The sequence below is a fragment of the Chelonia mydas genome, chromosome 11 (genome assembly GCF_015237465.2).
Source record: "Chelonia mydas isolate rCheMyd1 chromosome 11, rCheMyd1.pri.v2, whole genome shotgun sequence".
NCBI classification, from domain to species: domain Eukaryota; kingdom Metazoa; phylum Chordata; order Testudines; family Cheloniidae; genus Chelonia; species Chelonia mydas.
Window position 1 is genome coordinate 76,260,202 of NC_051251.2, and position 14,928 is coordinate 76,275,129.

A 14,928-nucleotide genomic window follows, 5' to 3' on the forward strand; every position below is an offset into this window, starting at 1 on the left:
TTGTTGCTCTTCTCAGGATTTTCTCCAATTTGAACACGTTTCCTGAAATGTGGAGCCCAGAACTGGACACAATACTCCAGTTGAGGCCTAATCAGTGTGGAATAGAGCGGAAGAATTACTTCTCGTGTCTTCCTTACAACTCTCCTGCTAATGCATCCTAGAATGATATTTGCTTTTCTTACAACAGTGTTACACAGTTGACTCATATTTAGCTTGTGATCCATTATGGCCCCCAGATCCATTTCTGCAGTACTCCTTCCTAGGAATCATTTCCTATTTTATATGTGTACAACTGATCCTTCCTAAGTGGAGTACTTTGCATTTGTCCTTACTGAATTTCATCCTATTTACTTCAGACCATTTCTCTGGTTTGTCCAGATCATTTTGAAATATGATCCTATCCTCCAAAGCACTGCAACCCTCCCATCTTGGTATCGTCCACAAACTTTATAAGTGTATTCTCTATGCCATTATCTAAATGATTGATGAAGCTATTGAACAGAATCAGACCCAGGACCAATCCCTGTGGGAGCCCACTCAATAGACCCTTCAAAGCATGACAGTGAACCATGGATAACTTTTCCAACCAGTTATGCACCCAACTTATAGTAGCTCCATTTAGGTTGTACTTCTCTAGTTTGTTTATGAGAAGGTCATACAAGACAGTGTGGAAGAAACACAGCCTTCACTCTTAGGTTGGATACAAGTCAGAGACAGCTTTATTAAAGCAATTGCAAGGGAAGAAATACAATGGCCTCAGTAGTTCTTCAAAGGACAAGCAAAATCACACAAGCATTTATACCTCTTTGTGATGTGCATTAATTAAAAACATCTGCATTTTATTTAGGCTATTTACTATCTATTCCAGTATTTTCTCACTTTCTCTTCTCAAAACATTGTCATCTCAAGGCTAGGTCACACTGACTCTGTTCTGCTGTTTTCCCACTCACTTCTGACGTGAGCCCTGCTTCTACAGGTCTCATGATATTAGGATAAGACTTAGCTCAACAGTTGCTCTGTCTCTGACAACTTAAAATGGCTTCACTTGAACCCTCTCTTTCTTTTCCTACCTCCACAACAGTATCAAAAGTCTTACTAAAGTAGAGATATACCACATCTATTGCTTTCCCACCATCCACGAGGCTTGTTACTCTGTCAAAGAAAGCTATTTGGATGTTTTGACATTATTTGTTCTAGACAAATCCAGGCTGATTGTTAATCATCACATTATCTTCTAGGTACTTGCAAACTGATTGCTTGATTATTTTCACTATTATCTTTCTGGGTACTGAAGTTAAGCTGAGTGGTCTGTAATTCCCCGGGTTGTCCTTATTCCCCTTTTTATAGATTGGCACTATATTTGCCTTTTTCCAGTCCTCTGGAATCTCTCCTGTCTTCCATGACTTTTCGAAGATAATTGCTGATGGCACACATCTCCTCAGTCAGCTCCTTGTGTATTCTAGGATGTATTTCATCAGGCCCTGGAGATTTGAAGACATCTAACTTGTCTAAGTAATTTTTAACTTGTTCTTTCCCTATTTTAGCCTCTGATCCTACTTCATGTTCACTGGCATCCTCTATGTTAGACGTCCAATCACTACTAAACTTCTTGATGAAAACTAAAACAAAGTCGTTTAGCATTTCTGACATTTCCACATTTCCCACCCCCCAACTGAGTAACGGGCCTACCCTGTCCTTGGTCTTCCTCTTGCTGCAAATATATTTGCAGAATGTTTTCTTGTTACCTTTTATGTCTCTAGCTAGCTTAATCTACTTTGTGCCTTGGCCTTTCTAATATTGTCCCTACATGCTTGTGTTGTTTATATTCATCCTTTGTAGTTTGACCTAGTTTCCACTTTCTGTAGGACTCTTTTTTGAGTTTCAGATCATTGAAGATCTTCAGGGTGGTCTCTTGCCATACTTCCCATCTTTCCTAAGAAATGGGATAATTTGCTCTTGTGCCCTTAATAATGTCTCTTGGCAATTTTTCTAGCTCCCTTAAACTGCTTTTTCCCTTAGATTTGCTTCCCATGGGATCTTACCTACCAACTTCCTGAGTTTGCTCGAGTCTGCCTTCTTGATATCCATTATCTTTACTGTGCAGTTTTCCCTCCCACCATTCCTTAAAATCATGAATTCTATCATTTCATGATCAATTTCACCAAAGTTGCCTTCCACTTTCAAATTCTCAACCAGTTCCTCCCTATTTCTCAAAATCAAACCTACAACAGCCTCTCCCCTACCAGCTTTCTCCACCTTCTGAAATAAAAAATAGTCTCCAATATATTACAAGAATTTGTTGGATAATCTGTGCCCTGCTGTGTTATTTTCCCAACAGATGTCTGGTTAGTTGAAGTCCCCCATCACCACGAATGCTTTGAATGACTGTGCTAGTTGTTTAAAAAAAGCCTCACCCAACTCCTCTTCCTGGTTAGGTGATCTGTAGTAGACCCATACTATGACATCACCCTTGTTTTTTAACCCCTTTATCCTTTCAACAAGTCTCTCTCCCATTTCCATCTTAATCTCAGTCCAAATGTACATATCTTTGATACATAAAGCAACACCTCCTCCCTGTTTTCCCTGCTTATCCTTCCTGAGAAAGCTGTACCCTTCTATACCAATAATCCAGTCATGTGTATTATCCCACCAAGTCTGTGATGTCAGCTATGTCACAGTTGTGTTTATTCACTAACATTTCTAGTTCTTCATGCTTATTTTCCATACTTCTCACATTAGTATATATTTAAAATACTGATTTGATTTCCCCTGTGTTCTCGTCTCTCCCTTTTCCCTGCTACAATGGCCCATGCTCCCCTCAGATTCTGACTCTTCTCCCAGGTCTCCATGTTTTTGACTTACCTGGAGGCTTTTGTCTCCTGCCCCCATTGAACCTAGTTCAAAGCCCTCCTCACTAGATTAGCCAGTCTGTATCCAAAGATACTTTTCCCCTTATTCGATAGGTGGAATAATTCTTGCTCAAAAACTTCTAATTGCTTCTGACCCTTAGCAGAAGTGGGGGGTTGGAAATCTACAGAGATGTTCTCGGTTGCATTTGTTAACAGTATCAGGCACCAAGGAGATTGGGGCTGGATGCATTCGGAGTTCCTGTTTACCTTTAATGGGAATGTAGTGCTTCTTATCTGCTCTCTTACAGGTTGGGGGCTTGGCAGCTGGGTTTGCCAAATTATTTTGGCAGCTTAGAGTACAGTCGCATTTATAGATAAAGCTACCTTACAAGAGGAGGCAATATGATGAAGGATGTCAGTCAATTTGTGTTGAGTCTCATGGATCTCCAGAGGGATTTGGAGGGAATCTAATATTTTCAGGAGTTCCTGGAATTGTCTGAACTCACCTCCATATAGGACTGGGAGGAGGCATCAGGTGAGGAGGAAGAGATGTTAGTCTGTGGTGTAGCTTCTTCATCAGTACTTTTCTCCTGAACCTCAAAAGATTCCTCCTGGGGAGTAAACTGATGCAGGAGAGCTGGAGGAGGAGAAGGGTTTGCCTTTGACATTTGACATGGCTGTAACTTGGACTTCTAGAGAATTGCTCTCTATTAGCAGCCCACAGACTCCAGAATGACCACGGGAGAGGGCAATACAGAAAAGGGGGTACACCCCAGATTTATTCATACCAAGAAGAGAGTGCAGTGATCCATGCAAGTGCATGCCTTGTGTTTCCCTTATGGAAAAGGTGTCAGAAAAAGCAAGCCTTGAACAAAGATGAGTAAGTCAGAGAAGCTCCCCTCATGATAGTCCAGAGGAGAGGCAGATGGTGGAGGAGTTGAGACAGGGAGGCTGTCCATTTGAGCAGGTACCAGAGAGCATGTCGGTACCAGGGAATGGTACAGTACCAGAGATAAAGGAGGTCATGGTACCTAGACTCTTTCTGCACCCATCAACAAGGGTGACACAAGTTTATTTAGTTGGGGATTGGTCCTGCTTTGAGCAGGGGATTGGACTAGATGACCTCCTGAGGTCCCTTCCAACCCTGATATTCTATGATTCTATGACTAGCAGGTCTTTGGAGTATCTAAACTCCTCCAGTAGAGGATGAACCTGTGCAGGATCCTGACGAGTTTGGAGCCAGAAGGTGGCGGTACCACGGATGATCTCTACTTCAATGGTACCAGTTGGTCAGGTTGTGGTTTGGTTTTGGGTACTGCAGGAGCTACCAACACAGTAGTCTGTACCAGTCTAGTCACGGTAGAGCACTTAGAGTTTCTACAACTATCATCATGCTTGGACAGTACCAGAACTGACTTTGATACTAAGTAATCCTGGGTACTGTGACGTCTTAAAGGGCACCTGTGGTCCTCCTGGGACCCTCAGTACCAGGAGATCTTTTTAGGATGTAAGGTCTCCGAAGTGGCAGGTCTCTGAGGTGATCTGGGCTTCTTGGCACTGATTTATTTTTGAGGAGATCTACATCTCCTCTTTTAGAAGCCTTAGAATTGTCCCCCACAGTTTTTTTCCCCAGGTGTGCCTACTCAGTGTGAGGGCTACAGACAAAATTGATGGGACACTCTGGTTTCAGAGGTCTGTTGTACAGGGCTGGTGTGGGGAGTACCTGGCCCAGGTCCGAAGAAGTATTTGCTTCAGGTTGGGGGGCTGTCTGTAAGCAAGGACTGGTCTGTCTCCCAAGATCTGTGAGAGTAATGGGTCCCCTCAACCTGAAGCAAATACTCACCAGCAACCACACACCACACAACAGAACCACTAACCCAGGAACCTATCCTTGCAACAAAGCCCATTGCCAACTGTGTCCACATATCTATTCAGGGGACACCATCATAGGGCCTAATCACATTAGCCACACTATCAGAGGCTCGTTCACCTGCACATCTACCAATGTGATTATGCCATTCTGTGCCAGCAATGCCCCTCTGCCACGTACATTGGCCAAACCAGACAGTCTCCACGTAAAAGAATAAATGGACACAAATCAGACATCAAGAATTATAACATTCCAAAACCAGTCGGAGAACACTTCAGTCTCTTTGGTCACTCGATTACAGACCTAAAAGTGGCAATTCTTCAACAAAAAAACTTCAAAAACAGACTCCAATGAGAGACTGCTGAATTGGAATTAATTTGCAAACTGGATACAATTAACTTAGGCTTGAATAAAGACTGGGAGTGGATGGGTCATTAAACAAAGTAAAACTATTTCCCCATGTTTATTCTCCCCCCCCCCCCCCCCCCCCCCCCCCGCTGTTCCTCACACGTTCTTGTCAACTGCTGCAAATGGGCCACTACAAAAGGTCCCATCCCCCCCCGCCGCTCTCCTGCTGGTAATAGCTCACCTTACCTGATCACTCTCATTACAGTGTGTATGGTAACACCCATTGTTTCATGTTCTCTGTGTATATAAATCTCCCCACTGTATTTTCCACTGAATGCATCCGATGAAGTAAGCTGTAGCTCACGAAAGCTTATGCTCAAATAAATTTGTTAGTCTAAGGTGCCACAAGTCCTCCTTTTCTTTTTGCAGATACAGACTAACACGGCTGCTACTCTGAAACCTTCCTTATTCACTTTCTCCACACCAGTCATGGTTTTATAGACCTCTCTCATATCCCTGCTCCAGCCCCGTCATCTTTTTTCCAAGCTGAATAGTCCCAGTCTTTTTAATCTCTCTTCATATGGAAGGTGTTACATACTCCTAATAATTTTTGTTGCCCTTTTCTGTACCTTTTCCATTTCTAATATATCTAATATATCTTTCTTAAAATGGGGTGACCAGGACTTCATGCAGTATTCAAGGTGTGTGTGTGTATCATAAATGTATGTAGCAACATTATAATGTTTACTCTTTTATTATCTATCCCTCTTCTATTGGTTCTTAACATTGTTAGCTTTTTTTGACTGCCGCTGCACTTTGAGCAGATGTTTTCAGAGAACTATCCACAATGATTCCAAAATCTCTTTCTTGAGTGGTAACAGCTAATTTAGACCCCCATTATTCTGCTGGGATTATATTTTCCAGTAAGCGTTATTTCATCTGCCACTTTGCTGCCCAGTCGCCCAGCTTTGTGAGATCCCTTTGTCACTCTTCACAATCTGCTTTGGACTTAACTATCTTGAGTAATTTTGTATCATCTGCAAACTTTGCCACCTCACTGTTTACCTCTTTTTCCAGATCATTTATGAATATGTTGAACCACATTTGTCTCAGTACAGACCCCAGGGGGACAACTATTTACCTCTCTCTATTCTGAAAAATGACCATTTATTCTTATCCTTTGTTTCCTATCTATTAACCAGTTACTGATCTATGAGAAGACATGCCCTTTTATTCCATGACTGATTAGTTTAAGAGCCTTTGGTAAGGACTGTTGTCAAAGGCTTTCTAAAAGTCCAAGTACACTATATTCACTGGATCACCCTTGTCCACACATTTGCTGATCCCCTCAAAGAACTCTAGTAGATTGGTGAGGCATGATTTCCCTTTACAAAAACCATGCTGACTCTTCCCAAAAATATGATGTTCATCCATCTGTCTGCTAATTCTATTCTTTACTATAGTTTCAATCAATCTGCCTCATACTGAAGATAGGTTTACTGGCCTGTAATTGCCAGGATCACCTCTGGAGCCTTTTTTAAAAATTGGCATCACATTAGCTACCCTCCAGTCATCTGGTACAGAAGCTGATTCAAGCAATAGGTTACATACCACAGTTAATAGTTCTTCAATTTCATATACGAGTTCCTTCAAAACTTTCGGGTGAATACCATCTGGTCCTGGTAACTTATTACTGTTTAGTTTATTAATTTGTTCAGAAACCTCCTCTCATGACACCTTAATCTGGGCTAGTTCCTCAGATTTGTCACCTAAAAAGAATGGCTCAGGCGTGGGAACCTCCCTCATATTCGACACTGCCCTAGATACCACTTGTATGGAGCACAAAGACAGCTTGGACATATGTGCAGACTGAACACACATGGCTATCAAAAGACTAATCAAAGCAGCATGGGGCGCATGCACACCTGAAGTGGAATATCCATACAGAAACTACACAAAGAAGAATCTGTATTTAAGCAAGTTGAAAACTGGTTTACAACTTCTGAAATGAAGATCTCACACTGCCAGTATTACAAAGTATGCCTTTGTCAGTGATCCTCAGACCTCAGTGGTTCAGGAGCCAACATTACCTAAAGAAGCCACAGCAGCATGAATTCATTCTTTCATTTACTATAATACTGTAACAGTACCACATGGGAAATATTTTGTTTTTATATATATAAATTATTCTCTCAGCAAAATAACTGACCAAGTATTATTTTATCAGCTACAGTAGGTTAACAACACAGTAAATGTATCCTGACTGGTTAATACTTAAATCACACAGTGTTTTAATGTCATGCGCTGCAAAGAGACACATTAAAGGAGACACATTAAAAAGCCACTTGCAGCTTGCAAGCCTCAGTCTGAGCATCACTGCTCTATATCTAGCTAGTTGTCATGAAATAGATGGAGAAGTAGTCAGAGAAGTAGAATGTACTTTCAGATCTATTTCAAAGACTCTTTCTGCTGATAAATCAGTTTCCTTCCATCCTTCCAAATGCTAAACAAGACAAAATGTGTACAAATCTCTTTAAAAAACTGAAATTTTCATATTAACATACACAAGTATATCGCAAATCAGAACAGAAGGTAAAATATAGTCCTTAAATGCATGATCGTGTTTATGACACATTATGCATTTATCTCTGAACAGATATTTTACAAAGGCCATTTCTTCTAATACCTAACTGTAAATGGAAGCGTTAAGGACAAAGTGCCAGATTTACATTATTTTAATATACATTAACTCCTCACTTAATGTTGTAGTTAAAACAATGTTAAACGAATCCAATTTCCCCATAAGAATTAATGTAAATGTGGGGGTTAGGTTCCAGGGAAATTTTTTTTGCCAAACAAAAGAATATATTTTATACATATACACATACATACCCACCCACACAGTATAAGTTTTAAACAAACAATTTAATACTGTACACAGCAATGATGATTGTGAAGCCTAGTTGAGGTGGTGAAGTCAGGGGGTGGGATATTTCCCAGGGAATGCCTTACTGATAAATGATTAACTAGCACTCAGCTGAGCCCTCAAGGGTTAACACATTGCTGTTAATGTCGCCTCTCACTCTACAAGGCAGCACGAATGGAGGGAGGGGAGACAGCATGGCAGGAGAGAGACAGAGACACACACACGTGTGTGTGAGTGTGTGAGAGAGAGCGAGAGAGAGAGACATGCATTGCCCCTTTAAGTACGCTGACCCCACTAAGTACACTGCCTTTTTAAGCAGCAAAGAGTCCTGTGGCACCTTATAGACTAACAGACGTACTGGAGCATAAGCTTTCGTGGGTGAATACCCACTTCGTTGGATGCATGCCTTTTTAAGTAGATCAGCAAGTTGAGATAGCAGCTGCTACCAGCAAGCTCCCTCCATTCCGAGCCCTGTTGTGTCCCCGCCCCGGCTCTGTGGAGATGGGGTAAAGGAGCAGAGGGGGCAGGAGGGGGACACCCTGACATTAGCCCCCCTCTTCCCCACATAGCAACCAGGAGGCTCCCGGGAGCAGCGCCAAGGCAGAGGGCAGGAGGGACATGGCAGTGGGAGGAGGGACAGCTGAACTGCCCAGCAATTGATAGCCTGCTGGTTGACTGCTGGACAGGGAACTTAGGAGAGCTTATGGGGGGGCTGCTGGCCCACCCTGGTTCCAAGCCCCCACCAGCTAGCTCCAACAGGCTGCTCTTTCTGCAAGCCGTGGACAAAGCAGGTGGCTGCCAAACAACGTTATAAGGGAGCATTGCACAACTTTAAACAAGCATGTTCTCGAATTGATCAGCTACATAACAACGAAACAATATTAACCAGGGCGACTAAGTGAGGAGTTACTGTAGTATTTTTTTCAGCATTGTATGGGTTGTTCTCCAATTCAGAATACACATATTTACAAAGTTTATGTACAACATATTAAAAAAAAAAATGTAAACACTTTTACCCAAAAGCAAAAAGGAGAAAAGTAAAAGGAGAAGACATCTTAAAAGAGAGACTCCATGAACCACATCTATTCCCATTCATGATTGCATAGCATGCCTGTGGCAAATAGATTAACTGCTTACGTGAAAAAGTGAAGTTAGGAACATAATGTATTTTTAGTCCCTTTTAATGTGATTTAATTGACAGAAACAATCTGAAGAGTTAGACTCGTGACTAGCAGGCAATCTGACCCACAGACCATCTTTTCTATCTTCAACTCCTATGTCTCTAGGACTTTAAAAAGACAATCTGGGGAAAAGGTTTTGTAATAACTGTTAAGCCTCAGAAAATTCCACTAATTTTGGAACATAAATTTTGGAATTTGTTAAAAAATTTTAATTAGAGCTCACCTTTAGCTGTGTAATCTGCTGTTCCAGTAATACCTCTGACTGACATTTGAGCAGTTCAATCTCATCCTGGAACTGAAGCTGCTGCTTCAATTTCGCCTCCTCAAACTGAGCTAGGAGAGCTGTTCGCACAGTTTCCACTTCAGAGGCAGAAGCAGAAGCATACATCTGTAAGATTTTTTAATTAATTTTATTATTGAGAAAAATCAGTAACTCCCATATCCCACAGTGATCTTCCCTCCAACCCTAAGGGCCAGATTCTCAGCTGGTGTGAACTGCCATACTTCCACTTCCATCTTGACTGAAGGAAACCAGATCTGATCTCTGTGCAAGTTCGCAAAGATACAGGCAGGTGGAAGTGGAGGTGGAGGATTCTGGGAGAGGAGATTGGCACCAAAGTCCTCCTAAACTAATTGCCTAGTTAATCAAATGAGCAACTCAGATTGCAGAGCACACCACCTGCTTGCATCTTCTGATGCCCATAAGGTTCATGGAAATACACCAGAAAAAGGGGAGTCGAACAAATGGCAGCTGTGCCTCATTAAAACAATATAACAATTACCCAATGACCAGTGATAATTGGGCTTCTAGGAAAATTTCAGCTGCATTCTCCTTTGTAAACTCAATCACTGCAGCCATTAGACTGATGGAAAATCCTGTTTCCAGGATCAAGACACTTAAAGGATGAGAATTTTCACTTGATCAACAAAGCTAACTTCCCAGGCGTATACTTCTTCTGCAGAAAAACCCAAAGGGACAAGCAGTACATATTTCAGGTCACCCTAAAGTACAGCAACCTGTCTGATACTAGCAGCTCAAAGACACCTCCTCCTTCCCCTCTCTCCCCCCAAACCAAAGGAAATTAAGGTTTTCCCCAAAGGTAAACCACTTTTGCAAGGGGGACACTGCCATTCAAACTCACAAAAATTGCACTTATGATTAACAGTCCCATTGCTCATTACTGAATTTTGCAGAGCAATGAGTGAAAAAGCAAAATAATGTATCATAAAAAAGGGAAGTTACTAATCTTTTATACTAACTGGAGTTACTCGAGATGCATGGTCCCTATGGGCACTCTGCCTGTGAATACGCATGCACTACATGAGCCTGAGACCAGAAGATTCTTCTTAGCAGCGTCCAACTGGTCAGTGCCTGCATCCTTGCTCTCCTCATGCTCCATGCCGAGGGCATAAGGGGCGGTACTGTGCAATCACTTCTCCTGTTCCTTCTCTAACCTCACTTAATGGATAGGATTTGAAGCAGAGGTGAAGGAGGGTGAATAGTGTAATATAGATAGGGATCACATCTTGACGAACTCATTACTATAAAGGTAAATAAGTTACCTTTCTTCCTCAAGTGCTCATCCCTAAGTGTATTCCACTGTGGGTGACTGAAAACCAGTACTCAGAAGAGTCAGGTGCGAGGCTGCAGGCAGTAAAGATGTTTGTAGGACCTCCACACCAAAGAATGCATAAGCTGTGGAGGCTTGAACTAAGGCATAATGTTTTTTGAAGGTACAAACAGAACTCCATATTGCTGCTTTGCAAATACCAAGCAGGGGCACCTCCTGACGCGATGCTAGTGAAGCTGCTTGTGCTCTAGCAGAATGAGCCCACACACAGTGTGGGAGAGGAAGATTCACCAAATAAAGTAGAATACAGCCCAAAATCCACTTAGAGAGTCTGAGAGGCTATAGCTGTCCTCTCATTCATTCCACAATGGCAATAAACAATGGAGGCAGCTTTGTGATAGATTTCATTCTTTGCCAGTAAAAAGCTAATTATGCTTCACATCAAGGAATGAAGTCTCTTATCTTCACTGGTGGCAAGATGGCTTAGAGAAAAGAAACAGGTAAGTATGTGTTTATGTGGATATCCAAAACTACTTCAGGGGTGAATTTCAGGTGCAGCCATCTAGTGAGACTTTGTCCTGTACCATATATGGTAAATTGGTTATAAGCACTAACTGGTAAAATGGCTTTACTCCTGGGGGAATTCTGCATCACTGCACATGCGCAGAATTTATGTCCCACCACAGATTTCTTTTGCTTCCATGCACAAAATTTACTTCTGACAGGGGAAGCAAGAAGGGAAAGGTGCAAGAAGCGATGACGTGCCCTCCCCAGCAGCGCAAGCAGGTTGGTTTGGGTGCCCAGAGCAGCCAGTAGAAACATAAACCACCACCTGGAGGGGGGTGGGCAGTCATGCATATGTGTGAGAGGGAGACAGAGACACTGTTCCTCTCACTCACTGTTGCAGTATACTTAGAGTGGAGGGGCCTTCAGGGTGTTTCTGAGGAGGTAGGCATGGTGGCAGGCTCTGCCCCCCTCAGTCAGAGCAGAATGTAGCAGCCTGCTTGCTTAATCAATTGTTCCAATTGTCTTTGTGAATTCCCCCAGGAGTATTAACAAGTGTAAAAGTTTTAAGGCTCCTTTACATTGCCAGAGTGGTGTAAAAGACAGTATGGCCTTATAATGCTTATGGGCTTTAGTGATTAGAAACTGGTCTAAATTTTTGGACTGAAAATTTCCTATCGAAGTACGCTCCATGAACTGTTACACGCTACTGACCTTTCTGGAGATGTTCAGTAGCCAATATATAATTGAGTTTGATTCCCCAGCCCTCACTTGCTCTTCAGTTGCCTATGATGCAATACTGAGCATACGGCACTGCCTATATTTGTTGACTAATAACTAGAAAGAAAGGGTCAAACCTAGCTACATTACTTTAGGCAAGGGTATTTGCGGATTTCCTCCAATGCTCCCCACTCCCATTCTTCATCATTCTATTGCAGTTTAAATAAATTACAGAAATAACTGAAACCACAGTGATTTGTACTGTGTTATTCGACAACTAAAATATGCAGAATTTTTAAAATATTGTGCGCCGCATTTTCAATTTGTTGGTGCAAAATTCCCCAGGAGTAATAAGGGCTCTAAGCTCCCTTACCTTTCTGGCCAAGTGATGGCAACATGGATAGGCAATCTTATCAACAACTAGGACATTGAACACATAGCTAATGGTTTAAACAGCAACCTAGACGATACCAAGAGTACTAAATGAGATCCCATTGTGGAACTGGTTGCATTATTGGTGGAAAGGTTCTAATCAAACCCTTCAGAAGCATGACTGTCACCGAGTGAAGATGAAGTAGTCATCAATTAGTAGGTGGACATGTGCTGATTGCCGCTAGGTTAACACTTAGTCAGCTAAAGGAAAGATACACAGTCTTCAGAGCAAGAAAATAAATCCAGAATAGCAGGATGTCTTCTGTCTCAGGGGACATATGGTGTTGCTGGGCTCACATACAGAAATGTTTCCGCTTAACTATGTAACATTTTCTGGTGGAATCCTTTCTGGTATTTCTTAGAATGGCTTGTACTGCTTTCATACGTGATTGTTCTAGGTGTGATACCCATCCAAATACTAAGCCATGAGATGACAAGAAATCAGGCTGGGATGTTTGACCTTGCTGTTGTTGTGGGTCAAGAGATCCAGGACAGACTGGATGCTGATGGGTGGACAGGTTGACATCTGCATAAGGCCAGGAACCAGAACTGTCCAGGCCACATGGGAGTCAATGAGGATGATTAGCACTGTGTCCTTGTGGAACTTTAAGTTCTGCGGAAGAATGAGTGGATTGGGAGGCAAGGTGTACCTCAGATGACCCATCCAAGAAAGTAGGAGAGCATCACTCTTGCAGCCATGACCCTGAGCTCCTCTGGAACAGAAAGTGCTGCAATTCCTCTTCATCTGGGATGCGAAAAGGTCCCAAAGTAGGTGCTCCCTACTGAGCAACGGTGCCGCTCATTACAGAATCGTGTAGTTCCCACTCGTGGCTGGTGGCATAATCCCTACTGAGGCTTTCCGCCAGTGAATTGTGAGCACCCAGAAGGTGCACTGCTGACAGGGCAAAGTGGTGCCCCATAAGTTCACCATGTCTATGTACAGTGGGATGGATTGCACCCCTCCCTGCTAGTTGATATAGAACACAGTCATCATGATTTCTGACATTACCAGAACATATCAAGGTCATATGAGCAGTAAGAATGCCTTGCAGGCTTCCCAGACTGCTCTTAACACACCGGTTATTTATATGCATTCTGGTCTCCCGAGGTGTCCAAGTGCCTTGCACTGTGCAGTCATCCATGTGGGCTCTCCAGTCTAATAGGGAGCCATCCATAAATATAATTTTGTCTGGTGTGGGAGTGAGGAAAGAAACTCTCACACACACACACACACACCCCTGGCGTCTTCTTTCACTTCAGCAAGGCCTTCAACCTTGGAGGGAATCGTCACGGCATGATTGCTTAGCACATACACTACTTAGAGTCAGGCCTAACAGGCAACAGAGGTGCAGACTTGCAAATGGTCATGTAAGTACATAACACCAGATGCCACAATAGCATGAGGCATACCCGAACTAACGTTCAAGGACTGTGCATGGCCTGGTAGATTAACATGCTCATGAAGTGGCCGATAAGCTCCCACCCTCACTGACTCCAGAGTCGTCCATATGAAGTCTGTATTTTGTATCAGATTCAGGGTTGACTTGTGTGTTTACACAGATTCCCAGGTATGTTAGGAGATGGTGCAGCAATGATGTGGATGCCAGAACTTCTAGACAGGATCTGCCTGTCAGGAGCCAGTCATCTAGGTATCAGAAGATGGTGGAGCCATTGTGATGGCCTTGTGCTGTTGCTACTGCAAACACTTTCTTAAATACTCAGGGTGCTGTTAGGTCAATACCCTGTATTGGTAGCGGTTGGGAGCTACTACAAAGAGAGGGTTACTCACCCTTTGCAGTAATGGAGGTTCTTTGAGATGTGTGTCCCTATGGGTGGCTCCACTTCCGGTGCTGGTGCATCCCGGCACCATTGATTGGAGATTTTCGGTAGCGGTGTCCATCTGAGTCACGCATCATCTAGTCTGTAGCAGTGTCCGTTGACAACTCATCTAGTGCATGCGCAACCCAACACCCTCAGTTCCTTCTCTAGCATACAGTATTTATTTAGTGCATGCAGTCGTCTAGCCAAGCAATGGCATCTTCAGGGGCGTGATGCAGTTCTTCTAGGCCACCGCTGAACGTAGTCAGCAGGCATTCATCAACAATGTGCGTCATCGTTTGTGTTGCGCCACAGCTGCACAAAGGGCTGTCGCGAAGGCCCCAGCAATACTAGTTGGCTGCACAGAGGCCTTGCCCAGTCTGGAACCTGTTCAACACAGACCATTAGCGATGGGGCAGGTCAAACCCAGATGAGCAAATTGTGGGTTGCCAATGAAGGACTGGTTGGGGATTATAACAGATATCCATTCCTCTCGCTAGAGCGTTTTTGCCCTAACATCCTGGCATGGCGGATGAGAGCATAATGGGCGACGTGATGGCAAACATGCAGCTGGTGGTTTAAAAAGGTTATTGTGCAGTGGCAGGCTTGAGTTGGTGCGTACTTTCTCCAGTAACTTGCCAGTGGCAACCTCTCGTCTGATATGAGGAGGAGCAACATTGCTCAGAACTGGGAGCCAGGGGAGTGGAGT

At 43.1% G+C, this 14,928-nt stretch overlaps 1 protein-coding gene across 9 annotated transcripts in view; it reads right to left on the bottom strand.

Annotated features, from left to right (window-relative positions):
- PCNT (pericentrin) overlaps positions 1–14,928 on the bottom strand; it is a 241,299-nt gene that overhangs the window by 118,876 nt on the left and 107,495 nt on the right. For all 9 annotated transcript variants that reach the window (XM_037912953.2, XM_037912948.2, XM_037912949.2 and 6 more), the window contains one exon: positions 9,398–9,562. In XM_037912953.2, coding sequence (XP_037768881.1) covers positions 9,398–9,562 — 165 coding nt within the window. The remainder of the gene's footprint in view (positions 1–9,397; positions 9,563–14,928) is intronic.